Source organism: Nannospalax galili, unplaced genomic scaffold (assembly GCF_000622305.1).
Source record: "Nannospalax galili isolate Female #2095 unplaced genomic scaffold, S.galili_v1.0 scaffold907, whole genome shotgun sequence".
NCBI classification, from domain to species: Eukaryota; Metazoa; Chordata; class Mammalia; order Rodentia; family Spalacidae; genus Nannospalax; species Nannospalax galili.
In genome coordinates this window covers 1,456,143-1,470,223 of record NW_008357958.1, presented here as the reverse complement: position 1 = coordinate 1,470,223, position 14,081 = coordinate 1,456,143, and the positions used below count along the sequence as shown (strand labels likewise).

At 36.0% G+C, this 14,081-nt stretch overlaps 1 protein-coding gene across 1 annotated transcript in view; it reads left to right on the top strand.

The window, feature by feature from the left end:
- The window catches only part of Aggf1 (angiogenic factor with G-patch and FHA domains 1), a 38,529-nt gene that overhangs the window by 4,378 nt on the left and 20,070 nt on the right, over positions 1–14,081 (top strand). Inside the window, exons 2-6 of the mRNA XM_008855991.3 lie at positions 372–474; positions 4,864–5,066; positions 6,663–6,827; positions 10,275–10,463; positions 12,721–13,051. Of these exons, the coding sequence (XP_008854213.1) occupies positions 372–474; positions 4,864–5,066; positions 6,663–6,827; positions 10,275–10,463; positions 12,721–13,051 (991 nt within the window). The remainder of the gene's footprint in view (positions 1–371; positions 475–4,863; positions 5,067–6,662; positions 6,828–10,274; positions 10,464–12,720; positions 13,052–14,081) is intronic.

Genomic DNA, 14,081 nt, shown 5'->3' with positions numbered 1-14,081 from the left:
CTGAATATGTTAAAGCTGTAGTGAAATGCTTCTTCTAATCATGTAGTTATTAAAAATTAAAAAAAATGATAAAAAAAAACAAAAAACATTGTGACTGGGCACAGTGGCACACACATCTTAAGCATTTAGGAGTCGGAGGCAAGAGGATTGCTTGTTAAAGAGATCTGTGTTAAAGAGGAAGGAAAAGAGGGGAAGGAGGGAAAGAGGAAAAAAAGGAAGGAAACCTAAAAATCAGCTTTAATTTGTGAGTAGTTGGCCCATGCCAAAAATGTTTACCAAGAAAAGTAATGTTTGATGGTATCATGAGAATGATGTATGTGCTTGGTGGTTTATCTTTTTTTTAAAGTGCTGTTTGCGTTGTTTCTTTTTAGGTAGAAGAACTTAGTAAAATTCTCCATTGTGGGAGAAACGAAGATAATAAAACATCTGATGTAGAAGTACAGACAGAAAGCCATGCTCCTTGGTCCATTTCAGGTATTTAGTAAATAGAGTACTGATAATTAACATTCACACCCTGCTCATACAGTGATTCCTTTAAAGTAGATGAATACACAAATATGAGGAAAGGTATAATACCAACTTCAGGTCATCTGATATTCTTAGATATTCAGTTTATGGGTGGGAAAATATAAATGTATTATAATTCCTATAACTTCTTTAATGTTTGAATATGTTTTTAGTGTTACACTGAGTAATTTTTGAAGAACTTTTGTTGTTTGAGATGGGTTCTCAGTATGTAGACAAAGCTGATTTAGAATTCACTGTGTAACCAAGGTTGGCTTCAGTTTTTGTTTTTGAGAGAAGATCTCACTATGTAACCCTGGCTGGCCTCCAGCTCTCCATAGACCAGGCTGACCTGGAGCTGATAGAGATCTGTCTCCCCCTGACTCTTGACTGCTGGGATTAAAGGTGTGAATAGCCACCATACCTGGCTTGGTTGGCTTCAGTCTTGCAGTCCTGCCTCAGGCTTTCTAATGCTGGGAAAATTCCCACCATTCCTTCTACCCCCATTTTCTTTTTTAAAGACTATCTCAGTATTGTCCAGGCTGTTCTCAGACACTGTTCCTCCCACCTCAGCCTCTCGAGTTCCTAAGACTACAGGCATGGCCTACCATGCCCAGCTCACTGAATAACGGCTGTCATCTAGTAAGGGGTCTACTTTCTTACCTGGTCTTTCTTGTGACCAAGGACACTTGTTTTTTTTTTAACCTTCCTAATGTGTTCTCCTTAGCCTATATATAGTGTAGGTCTCAGGGCTTTGTGAGAGTGGGAGCCCACCACCATAGCTGCATCAGTGGCACTATGTTGTGAGGCAAAATAGCTGAGCAGCTGAGTTTTAATAAATACCACAAGTGCTTTTTCCCAGGAAGTTTTGCCTCATTTTCATTCTGGACATATTTAAAATAAATTATGCGACAGTAGTACTAACCTTACGTATCTATAAAGTGTTAAGTTTTTAAGATGCCTGTATCATGAAAAAAAGTTGACAACAAAATCAAATCCTGATGGCTTGTCTTTAGTTTGTTTTATAAGTAATAATATTAAGAGGCATGGATAAAAGGTCAGAGTTCTTAAGTTTTTTTGTTGTTACTGAGATAAGGGTCTCTTGCAGCCCAGATTGTTCTCAGGCTCCTATGCTAGCTAAAGATGACCTTGATATCTCGATCTTGCAGCTTCTACCTCCAAAGGGCTGGGATCACAGATGTATGCTACCATACCTTGCTTTCATAAGTTTTTTAATTAAAAAAATTTTTTTCCCTTTTTAAAATTGAACTTCTGTGAATTTCATATGATCTATTTTGATCATATTTAGATTCCTCTGCCCTCTCTGCACCCTCACTTCTCCCCAATTTTAAGTACTCTAATTAATATATCTGTAGGCCTGTAGAGTCATATTTGTGTCCCCAAATGTCCTTCAATGTGTGTCCATCCACTGGAGCCTGGTCAACCTATGAAGAGTCTTACCCTTAAATGAGATTGACTCTCTCCCCCTCCCAGCAGTTTTCAGTTGCCAGTACTTCCTCAGGTAGGGTTGGGGTTTCTTACCCACTTCCCCACATCTGTGCTGGGATTTTGTCTGGCTTGAACTTAGGTGGGACTTGTGCATGCTGTCACCACTGCTGTGAATTCATATGAGGAACTTCAAAGCTGTTTAGAAAACTCTGTTTCCTTGTGGTCATCCGCCACCTCTGGCTCTTAAATTCTTTCTGCTCCCTCTTCCACAATGATCCTGAGCCTTAGGAGGCAGAAGTTTGATATAGCTTGTCCAATTCAGGGATAAGCAGTCTGCAGCCTCTTATTCTCTGCACGTTGGCCAGTTGTGGTTCTCTGTGTTAATCACCATCAGTTGCATAAGGCAGCTTTTCTGGTGAGAGTTGAGAGATGCATTCATCTATGGGTATAACAGTAAGTCATTAGGAGTCACTTTACTACTCATCTGTTTAGCAGAATAATGGTATTAGACTTTCCCTTGTAGCCTGTGACCTGTCTAGACTCAGGTTCCTAGGCCTGAAATCAGTGTCAGGTATGGGTTCCATCCTGTGAAGCAGATCTTCAATCCAGTTAGAAAGTAGTTGGTTATTGTCTATAATATTCATGCCACTATTGTACCAGTGGGCATATCCTGCCAGGACAGTTGTTGAAGCAGGCATGATTCACAGCTGGATAAGGTTGATGATCAATTTTCTCTTCAGGTAGCATGCATAGCACCTTCCAACACTATGAAAGCCAATCAGTAGAGATGAATCTTTGAAGTCAGCACCAGCTGGATTTCTCCTTATTTATTCTACAGCTCATGTATGTAGTGTCTTCAGCAGTAGGGTCTTACTGTGAAGTTCTGGTGGGTAACCCTAAGCAGGGTCAATGACCAGTATTATTTGATGGTCTATGGAATGCCTGGTCTACAGCTTCAAAAGAGGGAGCCCATTCTTGGCATTGGGCTTTTATTTTGATAGCCTATGATATCTAGTAGGGGCACTCCCCCTCCCCAAGGTAACACCTTTTAATCTTTTTTTATAATGTATATGTATGCACTTGAAGACATTTCTATAGTGGTAGATTTCCATATACTTTCTCTAAAAAGGCCTACTACTTAGCCCTCCCAGTAACTCCCTCCTCTGCCTTGCCCTCCCATTCCTACTCTGTTACTCCCCTTTCTCCCTTTATATCCCTACTTTCTACTTCCCTCCCAGGACCCCCCACCCCCACCCCCCAATCATTTACTACTTTCTTGACCTGGATTTTTCAAATTGAAACATACATATCTAAGATTTCAAAACTAGTGTCTATGTAGCTATGAGAAAGATCATGCAACGTTTGTCTTTTTGGGTCTGGGTTACCTCACTCAGGGTGATTATGTCCAGTTCCATCCATTTGTTTGCAAATTTTATGGTTTCATTTTTTTTAAGAGCTGAATAATATTTTTGTTGTGTATATTTATCACACTTTGATGATCCATTTATCAGTTGATGGACATCTAGGTTGTTTCCAGTTCTTGGCTATTATGAAAAGGGCAGCAATGAACATGGATGACTAGGTATCTCTATAGTAGGATAGAGTTTTTGGGTATATGCCCAAGAGTGGTATGGCTGGATCATGTGGTAGATCAATTTCCAGCTTTTTGAGGAATCTCCACACTGATTTCCATAGTGGCTACACCGGTTTGCATTCCCGCCAGCAGTGGACAAGAGTTCCCCTTTCTCCACATCCTCATCAGCATTTGTTGTTTGTTCTTTGGATCTTAGCCATTCTGAGTTGGATAAGGTGAAATCTCAAAGTGATTTTAATTTGAATTTCCCTGATGACTAAAGATGTTGACCATTTTTTAAAAGTATTTTAGCCATTTGCATTTCATCTTTAGAGAACTCCCTGTTCAATTCCTTACCCATTTTTTTAACTGGGTTCTTTCTTTTTTTTTTTTTTTTGATGTTTAATTTTGTGGTTCTTTGAATATTCTAGATATTAACTCTGTCAGAGGTATAGCTGGTAAAGATTTTTTTTTTTCCCATTCTGTAGGTTGCCTCTTCATTTGAATGATGGTGTCTTTTGCTGTATAGATGCTTTTTAGGTTTATGAGATTCTCTTCAGAATTGAGGTCCTTTTGGGGTTGAGTAATGTGCATGGTGAAAGATAGGGATCTAGTTTCATTCTACATGCAACTATCCAGTGGGACCAGCTCCATTTGTTGAACATACTGTTTTTCTCCAGTGTGTATTTGTGCTTCCTTTGTCAAAAATCAGATGACTGTAAATGCGTAGATTTAAATCTGGGTCCTCAGTTCTATTCTGCTGATCAGTATGTCTGTTTTTATGCCAGTACCATGCTATTTTTATTACTATAGCTGTAGTATAATTTGAGATGAGCGATGGTAGTGCCTCCAAGCAGTTCTTTTATTGTTCAGGATTATTTTGGGTTTTTTATGTTTTCATATGAAATTTGAGATTATTTTTTCACTTTCTTTGAAGAACTGTATTAGAATTTTAGTGGGTATTGCATTGAATTTGTAGATTGCTTTTGTTAGGATAGCCATTTTCACAATATTAATTCTACTGATCTATGAGCATTAGGTAGTCTTTCCAAGGTTTTTAAACAGAATATAACCTATCTATCTATTTTCTTTTTCATTCTTTGTGTGGAAAATTTAAGTTTGTTTACCTTTTTTCTTTGTAGTTAGATAACTAGGGCACTAAAGGAGACATTGGAATTAAAGATAAATACTTTTGCAAATGTGTCTGCATTATAATTCTTTAAAACTATACAGTTGTAAATGTTTGTTTTCATTGGATGCTGTTTTGTGCTTACTGCTAATGTTTTGGAATTAAACTCCTTTTATGTACACTAATCTGCCATTTTCTTTTGCTACAGATTATTACTATCAGACATATTATAAAGATGATAGTCTTCCCAATAAAGAGACTGAACTCTCTGTACAGCAGAGTCACTATGGTCAAGCTTCTACTTTTAATTCTAAAGAAGAGTCACAAATAGAAAATGATAATTATACTAGTACTGACGTAACAGAAAATGTTAAATGTGGGCAAGAGGATCATTTCACCTCAAACTCGCAGGTACTAAAAGGCTAACCGTGAAATTCTTCACCCAAGAACTTGCCCTTAATTGCCGTTATGGAGAATGATGGACCTCCTTGATCCTTTACAATGCAAATAAGTGTTGTAAACAGTCTTAGGTATGATTATGCACAGAATATTAAGGGGTTTTGTTTTCTTTTGAGGTGGGGCTTGTGCTGTGATGCCCAGGCTGGTCTTGAACCCCTGAGTTCAGGTTGTCCTTCTGCCTCCTAATAGGCATAATCATTTCCCTATTTATGATGTCTAAAGGAAAACTTGTCAGTATATTTTCACTCAGCTAACAAACCTTGGCTTAATAGGCAAAGCCTCTTGCCATGCAAACCTGGCAACCGGAGTTCAATTCCTGGAACCTCTGTAAAGGTAGAAGGTGGTTACATTCCAGAAAGTCATTCTCTGACCTCCACATGTATGCTGTGGAACACACCCCACAGGCATACACAATAATAAAAAAAAAATTTTTGAGCTGAGACATAAGTATAATACTGTTTTAACATGTTCATTCTTAAAATATTCATCTCTACTTATTTGCTTATTCATTCTTACATTGGTTTATTGACTCATTCATTCATTCTGATTTGGGGTCTCGCTCGGTGCCTAGGCTGGCTTTGAATTCCTAGGTACAAGCAGTCCTCCCATCTGAGCCTTCCAGAGATCTAGTATTACAGGCTTGTACCACAAACCTGGCTACATCTAAATGAGAAGGTGGTTTTCTCTCTCTTCTCCCTTCACCCACCAATTCCAGGGCCTCTTAGCATGGTAGGCAGGTTCTCTACCATTGAGCTGCATCCCTGCCCCCTACCCCTGATAACTTATCTTAAGTACCTTGTCATTTTTCAGATTTTTCTGAATATATTTCACATTTGTCTTTATAATTCATTTGAATTATGAATGTTTATGTGATATATCTCATTTAATATATAGTGTTCTCCATCTCTATTTTAAAGTGTTTTTGTCTTTGAACATGTTCTATTGAACAGTTTGATTGTTTTATAAAATATTTAAGTCTGTATTTTATGGGTTACTTCCTTATGGTATCACATTTATTTTTGAATAATTGTTAATGATTTACTTTAGTGTCTAAAACTTTTGAGTAGGTGCTGGGGATAATGCAGCTTAGTGGTATAGCATTTGCCTAGTATGTTGCAAGGCCCTTTGGTTTTGTTTGGTTTTGTTTTTTTGTTTTTTGTTTTTTGTTTTTTTTTGATACAGGGTCTCTCTGTAGCCCCAGCTGGCCTGGAACTCCCTCCGTAGACCAGGCTGACCTAGAAGATCTGCCTGCCTCTGCCTCTGCCTGAATTCTGTGATTAAAGATGTGCACCACCATGCTTGGCAAGGCCCCCTTTTCTTTTATCCTCAACATAGCAAAACAAAACAAACAAAAAAAGAAAAGTCTGGATCAAGGTAGAATTAAATAACACACTTGTAAACATTTTTAAAAATGGTTCAAATTATAATTATTGGCTACATCTTTCCATAGTAGAAGTTAAAGTCATAAATTAAGCATGACTTTAATTCTACTCTTTTAAATTTTGCTAGCTTTTAACGTCTTATTTGATGTGATTGTGTCTTCTGTAGGAGACAGCATCTGCTTTAGCAGCAGAAGGCACAGCCTTAGAAGGCTCATCATTAGCTGAAAGTTTGAGAGCTGCAGCAGAAGCCGCCGTGTCACAGACTGGTTTTAGTTATGATGAAAACACTGGGTTGTATTTTGACCACAGCACTGGTTTCTATTATGATTCTGTAAGTATTGCAAACCTTCTTAATGCTGTATGGTTGTGTATTTAGGTGCCTGATAGCAGATATTTAAGAACAAGCTAAAGAAAGAAAAGCAAGGAGTGGCTTTTAAAATTTGTGCTTGAGGGCTGGTGAGATGGCTCAGTGGGGAAGGTGATTGCTGCTGTACCTGAGGACCTGAGTTACATCTCTAGGACTCTGTGGTAGACGGAGATAACCAATTCCCATAAGTTGTCCCCTGATTGCCACCCTCCCAATAAATCAGTAAATGTAAAATAAAATAAAGTAGCACTTGAATCTGAGCTGTTTGGCAAAAGAATTATAAAATCACTTATAATGCTTCTAGGCGTTTAGTTAAATAAGAATGATTATTACAGCTTAGAGAGATCTAACCTTTTGTGTATAAATAACATGCTAATATTTTATGATAGAATTTACAAGGTTGTTAGATTATTAATTCTAGGCTTGGGGTGAAATTTTAAAGATTTGTTTAAAATACTTTATGAATTGGCTCTCGGCCACAGGAGACCAACCCTCCTTTCTTCCCCTTTCTTCCTTCCTCTCTTCCTTTCCTCTTTCATTTTTTGGAACTAGGGTCTTGATTCCCTATGCTGTCCTCAAGCTTCTGATTTCAAGGGGTCCTCCCTCCTCAGCTTCCAAAGTAACTGGGGCCAAAGACAAATGCTCCTCTCCCAGCTAGAAAGACTTCTGAATTCTCAGTAACATGTTTACTGTTAGTGTTTTATATTTGGCAGATTTTAGATACTATACTTTTAAGGAATCAGGCTGGAGATAAAAACACAGCTCAGTGATAGAGCACTTGCCTGATGCTGACAAGACAAAATTTGATCTCAGGCAGTGCAAAAGAATAAACCAATAACTAAACATTAAAATAAAAATAAATTAACAGTGAAAACCATGGTGCTAATGTGATATCAAAAACATAGTGGACCAGTGACTAAGACAGAACCAGAAAATAAAGTGGTTGGTTTGTAAAGCATTTCTATGGCTATTGAAGTCTAATCATTGAATTTTACTCAGTTTTGATGAAAGTGAGGATGGAATTTACCTACATATATCAGCCTTAAGGATATAGGCATGCGATTTCCCAAAGTGGACCAGGTGTCCATCATTCCAGTTACTGGAACTATTGATTCCTAATTTAGGAAACATAATGATAACACTAAACATTTTAGGTAAGAAAAGAGATCTCACTCATTTGTCTATCTGCATGTAGTAGACTTTTAAAGTCTTTTGTGGAAAGGATTTTTCTTATTGGTCTTTTCAAGTAGACATTATTTTTTGTCATTCTTCCTTCCTTTCTGTGGCTTGTTTTCTGACATCTGTAAGTACTTGTACTTGATAGATTTTATTTCATGGGGAACTTTGTTTTTACCACTTTATTATGCTAGTTTAAAAAATTATACTTTAAATATTATTTTTCTTATATTTTGATAATACTTATATATTGGGTCAGTAGACCTAGCAGATTTTAAAGAAATGAAGTTATAAAATTTTTTTTGTTTTTGTTTTTGTTTTTTTCAGTTAGCTCGATATCATGGTCCATCATGCCTCTAACCCTAGTACTTGGCAGTCAGAAGCAGCATGTTCACCAGGTTCAGTCCAGGCTGCTTGGTTAAATAGCTATACCCTTTCTCAGAAAACCGAAGACTAGGGCTATCCACTGTTGCCTAAACAAACAACTGACAATGACAACAAAAAACTGGGCAAGATTTTTCGGGGGAGGGTGGTGGAAGTGAATATGCTCAAAACACATTGTATGCGTGTATGAAGTTTCCTAAGAATTAATAATCGTACTAAAACATCAACAAAGGCTAGAGGATGTAAGTTCAGAGAGTGTTTGGCTAGTGTAGTATGTACACAGCCCTGGTGTAATCACCAGTGTCAGAAAAGTTCCATTATGAAAAGCTTTGAAAAAAAAAAGATAGGGATGGTGAAAAGTTGAAGTATTTTTATAAGAAGTTTACAAAATGGTGACTGGAAAGATGGCTTAGCCATTAAGAGCACTGACTGCTCCTGCAGAAGACCGGGGTTCCATTCCCAGCACCTATGTAGCAACTTAAAACAGTTTGTAACTGCAGCTCCAGGGAATCTGATGTCTTCTTTTGACCTCCCCAGGTATTACATGACACATGCACTTACACACCTGTAGGCAAAGCACTCATATACATACATGCATGCATACATGCATGCGTACATACATACATACGTACATACATACATACATACATAAATAAATAAATAAATAAATAAAATATCCATAATGTCTGGATTAAAGATGATAAAGTGCAATAGTTTCATTATTAGGAAAATCAATTTTTCTTTTTCAGGAAGTTTAGTTGCTCATTCTCAGTACACTGTAAGATGTTTTTATGTCTGGTCTGCATGGATTTATCATATAAATAAAATATAAACTGTTCACCTAAAACTTGGTTATGGTTGCTAGAGAGCTTGTCCAGCAGTTAAGAGCACTTGTTGCTTTTCCAGAGGATCTGAGCTGGGTTCCTAACAACCACCTCAGGTGGCTTGAAATAACCTGTATCTCCAGTTGTAGGGGGACCTGATGCCTCTGGTTTCCATGGGCACTTGTGCTCACATACACATAGCTACACATAGACACATAATAAAAAATAAAATCTTTAAAACTTGGTTAGGAGTACTGTCCAGTGTCTAATAAATGTAGATGGCTATATAATTTTATCTTGTTTTTAATCCATAATCTGCCCAAATTCATTTGTGCATGGCTTTGTTTTCACTTTATTATAGAGTTCATTAGTGGGCTAGGGATGCAGCTTGGTAGTAGAATACTTCCTTAGTATGTTAAGGCCCTGACTGGATCCCCACCTCCTCAAAAAACAAGAAAAAAAGAAAAATGTGATGAAGACTATTGTTTATCAGTTTCTTTACAGATAAAAAAATGTTAATATTATAGTATTTAAAAGTTGAACTCTTTTTTTCCCCCCAGATTTTCTTATTTGTATTATTAAGAGGTTTGAGGGTTTTTATTATCAGAGCACTACTGTGTGGTCATTAAGGATAATGAGTTTGGAATTGGTTTCATATGCAGTTTTTCTGGTGTGTACCTGAGTTTTCGTGCCTTCAAAAGTTTTTCTTGCCATTTTTTGTTAATGTGGTAAGTTAAATCATATGAAATTGCTATTCTTTATAAAGTATAACACCATCCAATAGTGGCAATTTTATTTGATTCAATTTAGATTTATGTATTTTCACACTAGGAAAATTACTGTAGTTATTAAGTAGTATTTTTTTTAAATTAAAAAGTATTTTTCATTCTGTTGTCTTTAATTCATTATCTTCTTATAGTTAAACAGTTATTTACTATATTTGAATGTATTTGGTATTTTTGTTGCTTATTTTTTATTTTCTCTCATTGTACATGAATAGAACTTACTGTTTTCTTGACTTTGAAAGGAAAATCAACTATATTATGATCCTTCCACTGGGATTTATTATTACTGTGATGTGGAAAGTGGTCGATACCAATTTCACTCTCGAGTAGATTTACAACCCTATCAGACTTCTAGCACAAAACCAAGTAAAGATAAAAAACTGAGGAAGCGAAAAAAGGATCTGGATTCTTCTGCAGCAAGTGAAGAAAAGGTAATGCCTTAATTTTTAAAGATTACAGTCTTTTTTTAAAGTAAAAATTTATTTTATGTGTATGAGTATATTGCCTCCATGTATCTAAGTGCACCCATGTCATGCATTGCTGGTGGAGGTCAGAAGGCGTTGGATCCCCTAGAACTGTGGAGTTTACAGATGATTGTTAGCCTCTATGTGGGTGCTGGGAATAGAACCCAGGTCCTCTGCAAGAGCAGCCAGTGCTCTTAACCACTGAACCAACTTTCTAGCCCCAAGATTATAGTATTTTAATAACATTAATTAGGCAAAATTTTATGAAATCAAGCATCATTCTATAGCTTTGTGTTTCAGGTATATCTGTTAAGATAGCAGAATCTTAAAAACCGAAGAATGTTCAAATGCACAAACATGGGCTTTTTTTTTTTTTTTTTTTTTTAACAAACTCAGGCACTAGAAATAGGTGGTATTTCATAAAATTTGAAGGAAGTAGGTTTAGGGTATATAAAATATTTTGCATTGTTTAATTTATAACATTCAGGCCCTGAATTGGTAAGTTGACGTTCCTGTAAAATTCACAAAAGAAAAATACAGTTTGTATGTTGACACATCCAGATTCAAATTTCTAGGCTGAGTAATTTCTTACCTATTAAGCTGTAAACTTAAAAATGCATTTCTGATAAATATGGATGAAGTAGATAATAGAATTGCAAGTGTTTTTTTTTTTTTTTGTAAAGATGTTGACTATATCAATCACATGTCCTATAAAACTCCTAATAGTTTTTTAGCACCTTGCCTTTGTTATTCTCCTTGGTGAGTTTGTACTGCTGAGAATATATATAGTTTATCAGCCTATTTCCAAATAATTAATGCTGCTTTAAAGTGTCTGTATAAACTGCTTTCATTTTTTTAAATAAAATTACATCTGAATTCATTTATTACATTGCTTTGTGGGAGAAAGAAAATTTAGAGTTATATACCAAAAGGAAAATAACTTTACTTCTTCCAAGTTTAAATAATATATTTGTTTATTGTACAAAATAGCAACTATGGTTAAGAACAATGTGTTGCTTTTGTGTGTGTGCTGCAAATGGGACTCAGGAGCAATGCTGAGCAATGTCCCCAAACCCTTGAATTACACTCTTTGAATGTCACTGTGAGAATAAATGTAAGTGTTGGCAAAAAGTATGCAACATACATCTTTATTGCCTTGATTTAGTCATTCATTGTATACATAATTTAAAATATGTGCATGGCAGGGTGTGGTGGCACATGCCTCTACTCCCAGCACTGAGGAGGGAGGTAGAGGCTACTAATCTCTATAAGATCAAAGTGAGCCTGATCTATGTATTAAGTTCTAGGACAGCTGGGGCTACAGGGAGACCCAGTCTCAAACAAACAAACAAAAAAGTGCATGGTAAAAAATACTTTTGTTAATTTAAAAATTGTTCATTTTTCATAAGGCACACCAAGAAATAAATAATAAAAGGCTTAGGTTAGTTGAATTTTTGGAATAAAAGGCATGTGAGTAATTTGTTTATACTTTAAATTTTTGTATATTTTCCAGCCAGCTAATCCATAGTGTTCAATTTTGGCAAAATTGTAATTTTGCTACATTTGTGATGTTTCGATCTTTAAGTCCATATTATATGTTCAAACATTTCTATATTTTATATTTATTTTCTTGGTTAAATGCTCAAATGAAAATTTAAAGTTGATGTACTTTTGTGTTGTCTCATAAGGTAGACACTAGCTTCATGTGATTGTGGACTCAAATGAAGATGGTATACATGAGGACATCCTCTATGTATAAGATTTTGAATTCTTAGTACAAAAAAGAAAGTAAATGATCAAATTAACTTACATTTTTAAATGTGACTACTAGAAAATTTAAAAGTATGAATAAGACTTGCATTATATTTTTACTATATAGCTTTCTTATAGTTTATTACATGGTCCAGGTAATAGGTGATGAGGGCCTGGGCTGGGAGTATTGGGAGTTTAGATGGAGGGACAGGTCAGGATGTAATTGTAATTGGCGTGTCTGGCCTCTGGATATTGATTCCATGTGATGGTGTGAAGGGAGTCAGCAGTAACTGTAATGCTCTCAGTGTGGATGGTAGGAAGGAGATGTCAGTAAGAAGCAGGTGCAGATTCTGACTTGCCACTGTGTGTACATCTCTTCAAGTCACCAAAACTTGATGTAGTAGTGTCAGATCGTGGTGTTTAGCATGATTAATTCCTGTTTTCACTTACTTCCCTGTCTTCCTCTTTCCAGGATTTGAGTTCAGAAGATCAAAGAGCCTGCAGTATTGAGTTTATAAACTGCAGTGAGGAAGAAAAGCCTACAAATGCGAAAAAGAAGGCCAAAATAGACATTCATCACAAAAGTAGTCCCTCAGCATTCACTGTTTCAAGTAGTAGAAATATTGTAGAATCTCCTGTTAATGAGAACATTGCTAATTCAACGTCCTTTAAAGATGAGAAAATCAGAGAGAGTGATAGTGAGCCTGAAGAGGGTGAAATTACAGACTCTCAGAGTGAGGACAGTTATTATGAAGATACTGCCAGTGAAGATGAGGACTCTGCGGAAGAATCAGAGGATGAAGGTATGCAAATAAACACTGTTCAGTTTTAAATAAATGCCTAGTCTGGTGATTGTAAAAGAGCAAAGCTGGTAAAAGTGTTAGTGAAATATAGAGTGCCTCTGCTAGAGAGTACATTGAAGATGATGTGAGAGCTATTGGTTGTGAATTTTTAGAAGGCAGGCCATGAATAAATGATTAATACTTGGACTTAACAAAATTTTGATTTATTGAATTGCCTCCATTGAACATAAAACTAAGCTCCTTAAATTCATATATAGAGGGTGTTCTATTTGTAATCTAGTTTTGTAATTGAAGAAAAAGTAAGTTGTCTTTAAAAGCATGGCTCATGAATTCTGTTGCATAGGTATTGTGTTTAATCTAACATTTTAGTTGATGTAAAGACATAAAACACAGTATTTAATAGTTATAGTACATGAATAAATTTCTTTTTTCTCTCAATAGAAATTGTATTTTTTATTTTTATGTGTATAGTTTGTTTGCCTACATGTCTGTATGTGTACCTCATGGGTGCCTAGTGACTGCAGAGGCCAGAAGAGGTCATCACATCCCCTGGAACTAGACATAGTTGTGATATAAATGGTTGGGAGCTGTTATGTGTGTGCTGGGAATTGAACTTAGGTCCTCTGCAAGAGCAGGAAGTGCTCTTAACAGCTGAGCCAACTCTCCAGCTCCAAATTTCTTTTATTTTTAAGAAGTAGACAATTTTTCTCATGTAAAATAATTATAATTTGAAGAGGTCATCACATCCCCTGGAACTAGACATAGTTGTGATATAAATGGTTGGGAGCTGTTATGTGTGTGCTGGGAATTGAACTTAGGTCCTCTGCAAGAGCAGGAAGTGCTCTTAACAGCTGAGCCAACTCTCCAGCTCCAAATTTCTTTTATTTTTAAGAAGTAGACAATTTTTCTCATGTAAAATAATTATAATTTTTTTCTACATATTTTGAAATTAAAAAATTTTTAAATTACTGTGATAAATATTAAATCTGATATACTTTATATTGGCTACTTTAATAATAGTGTAAGCTTT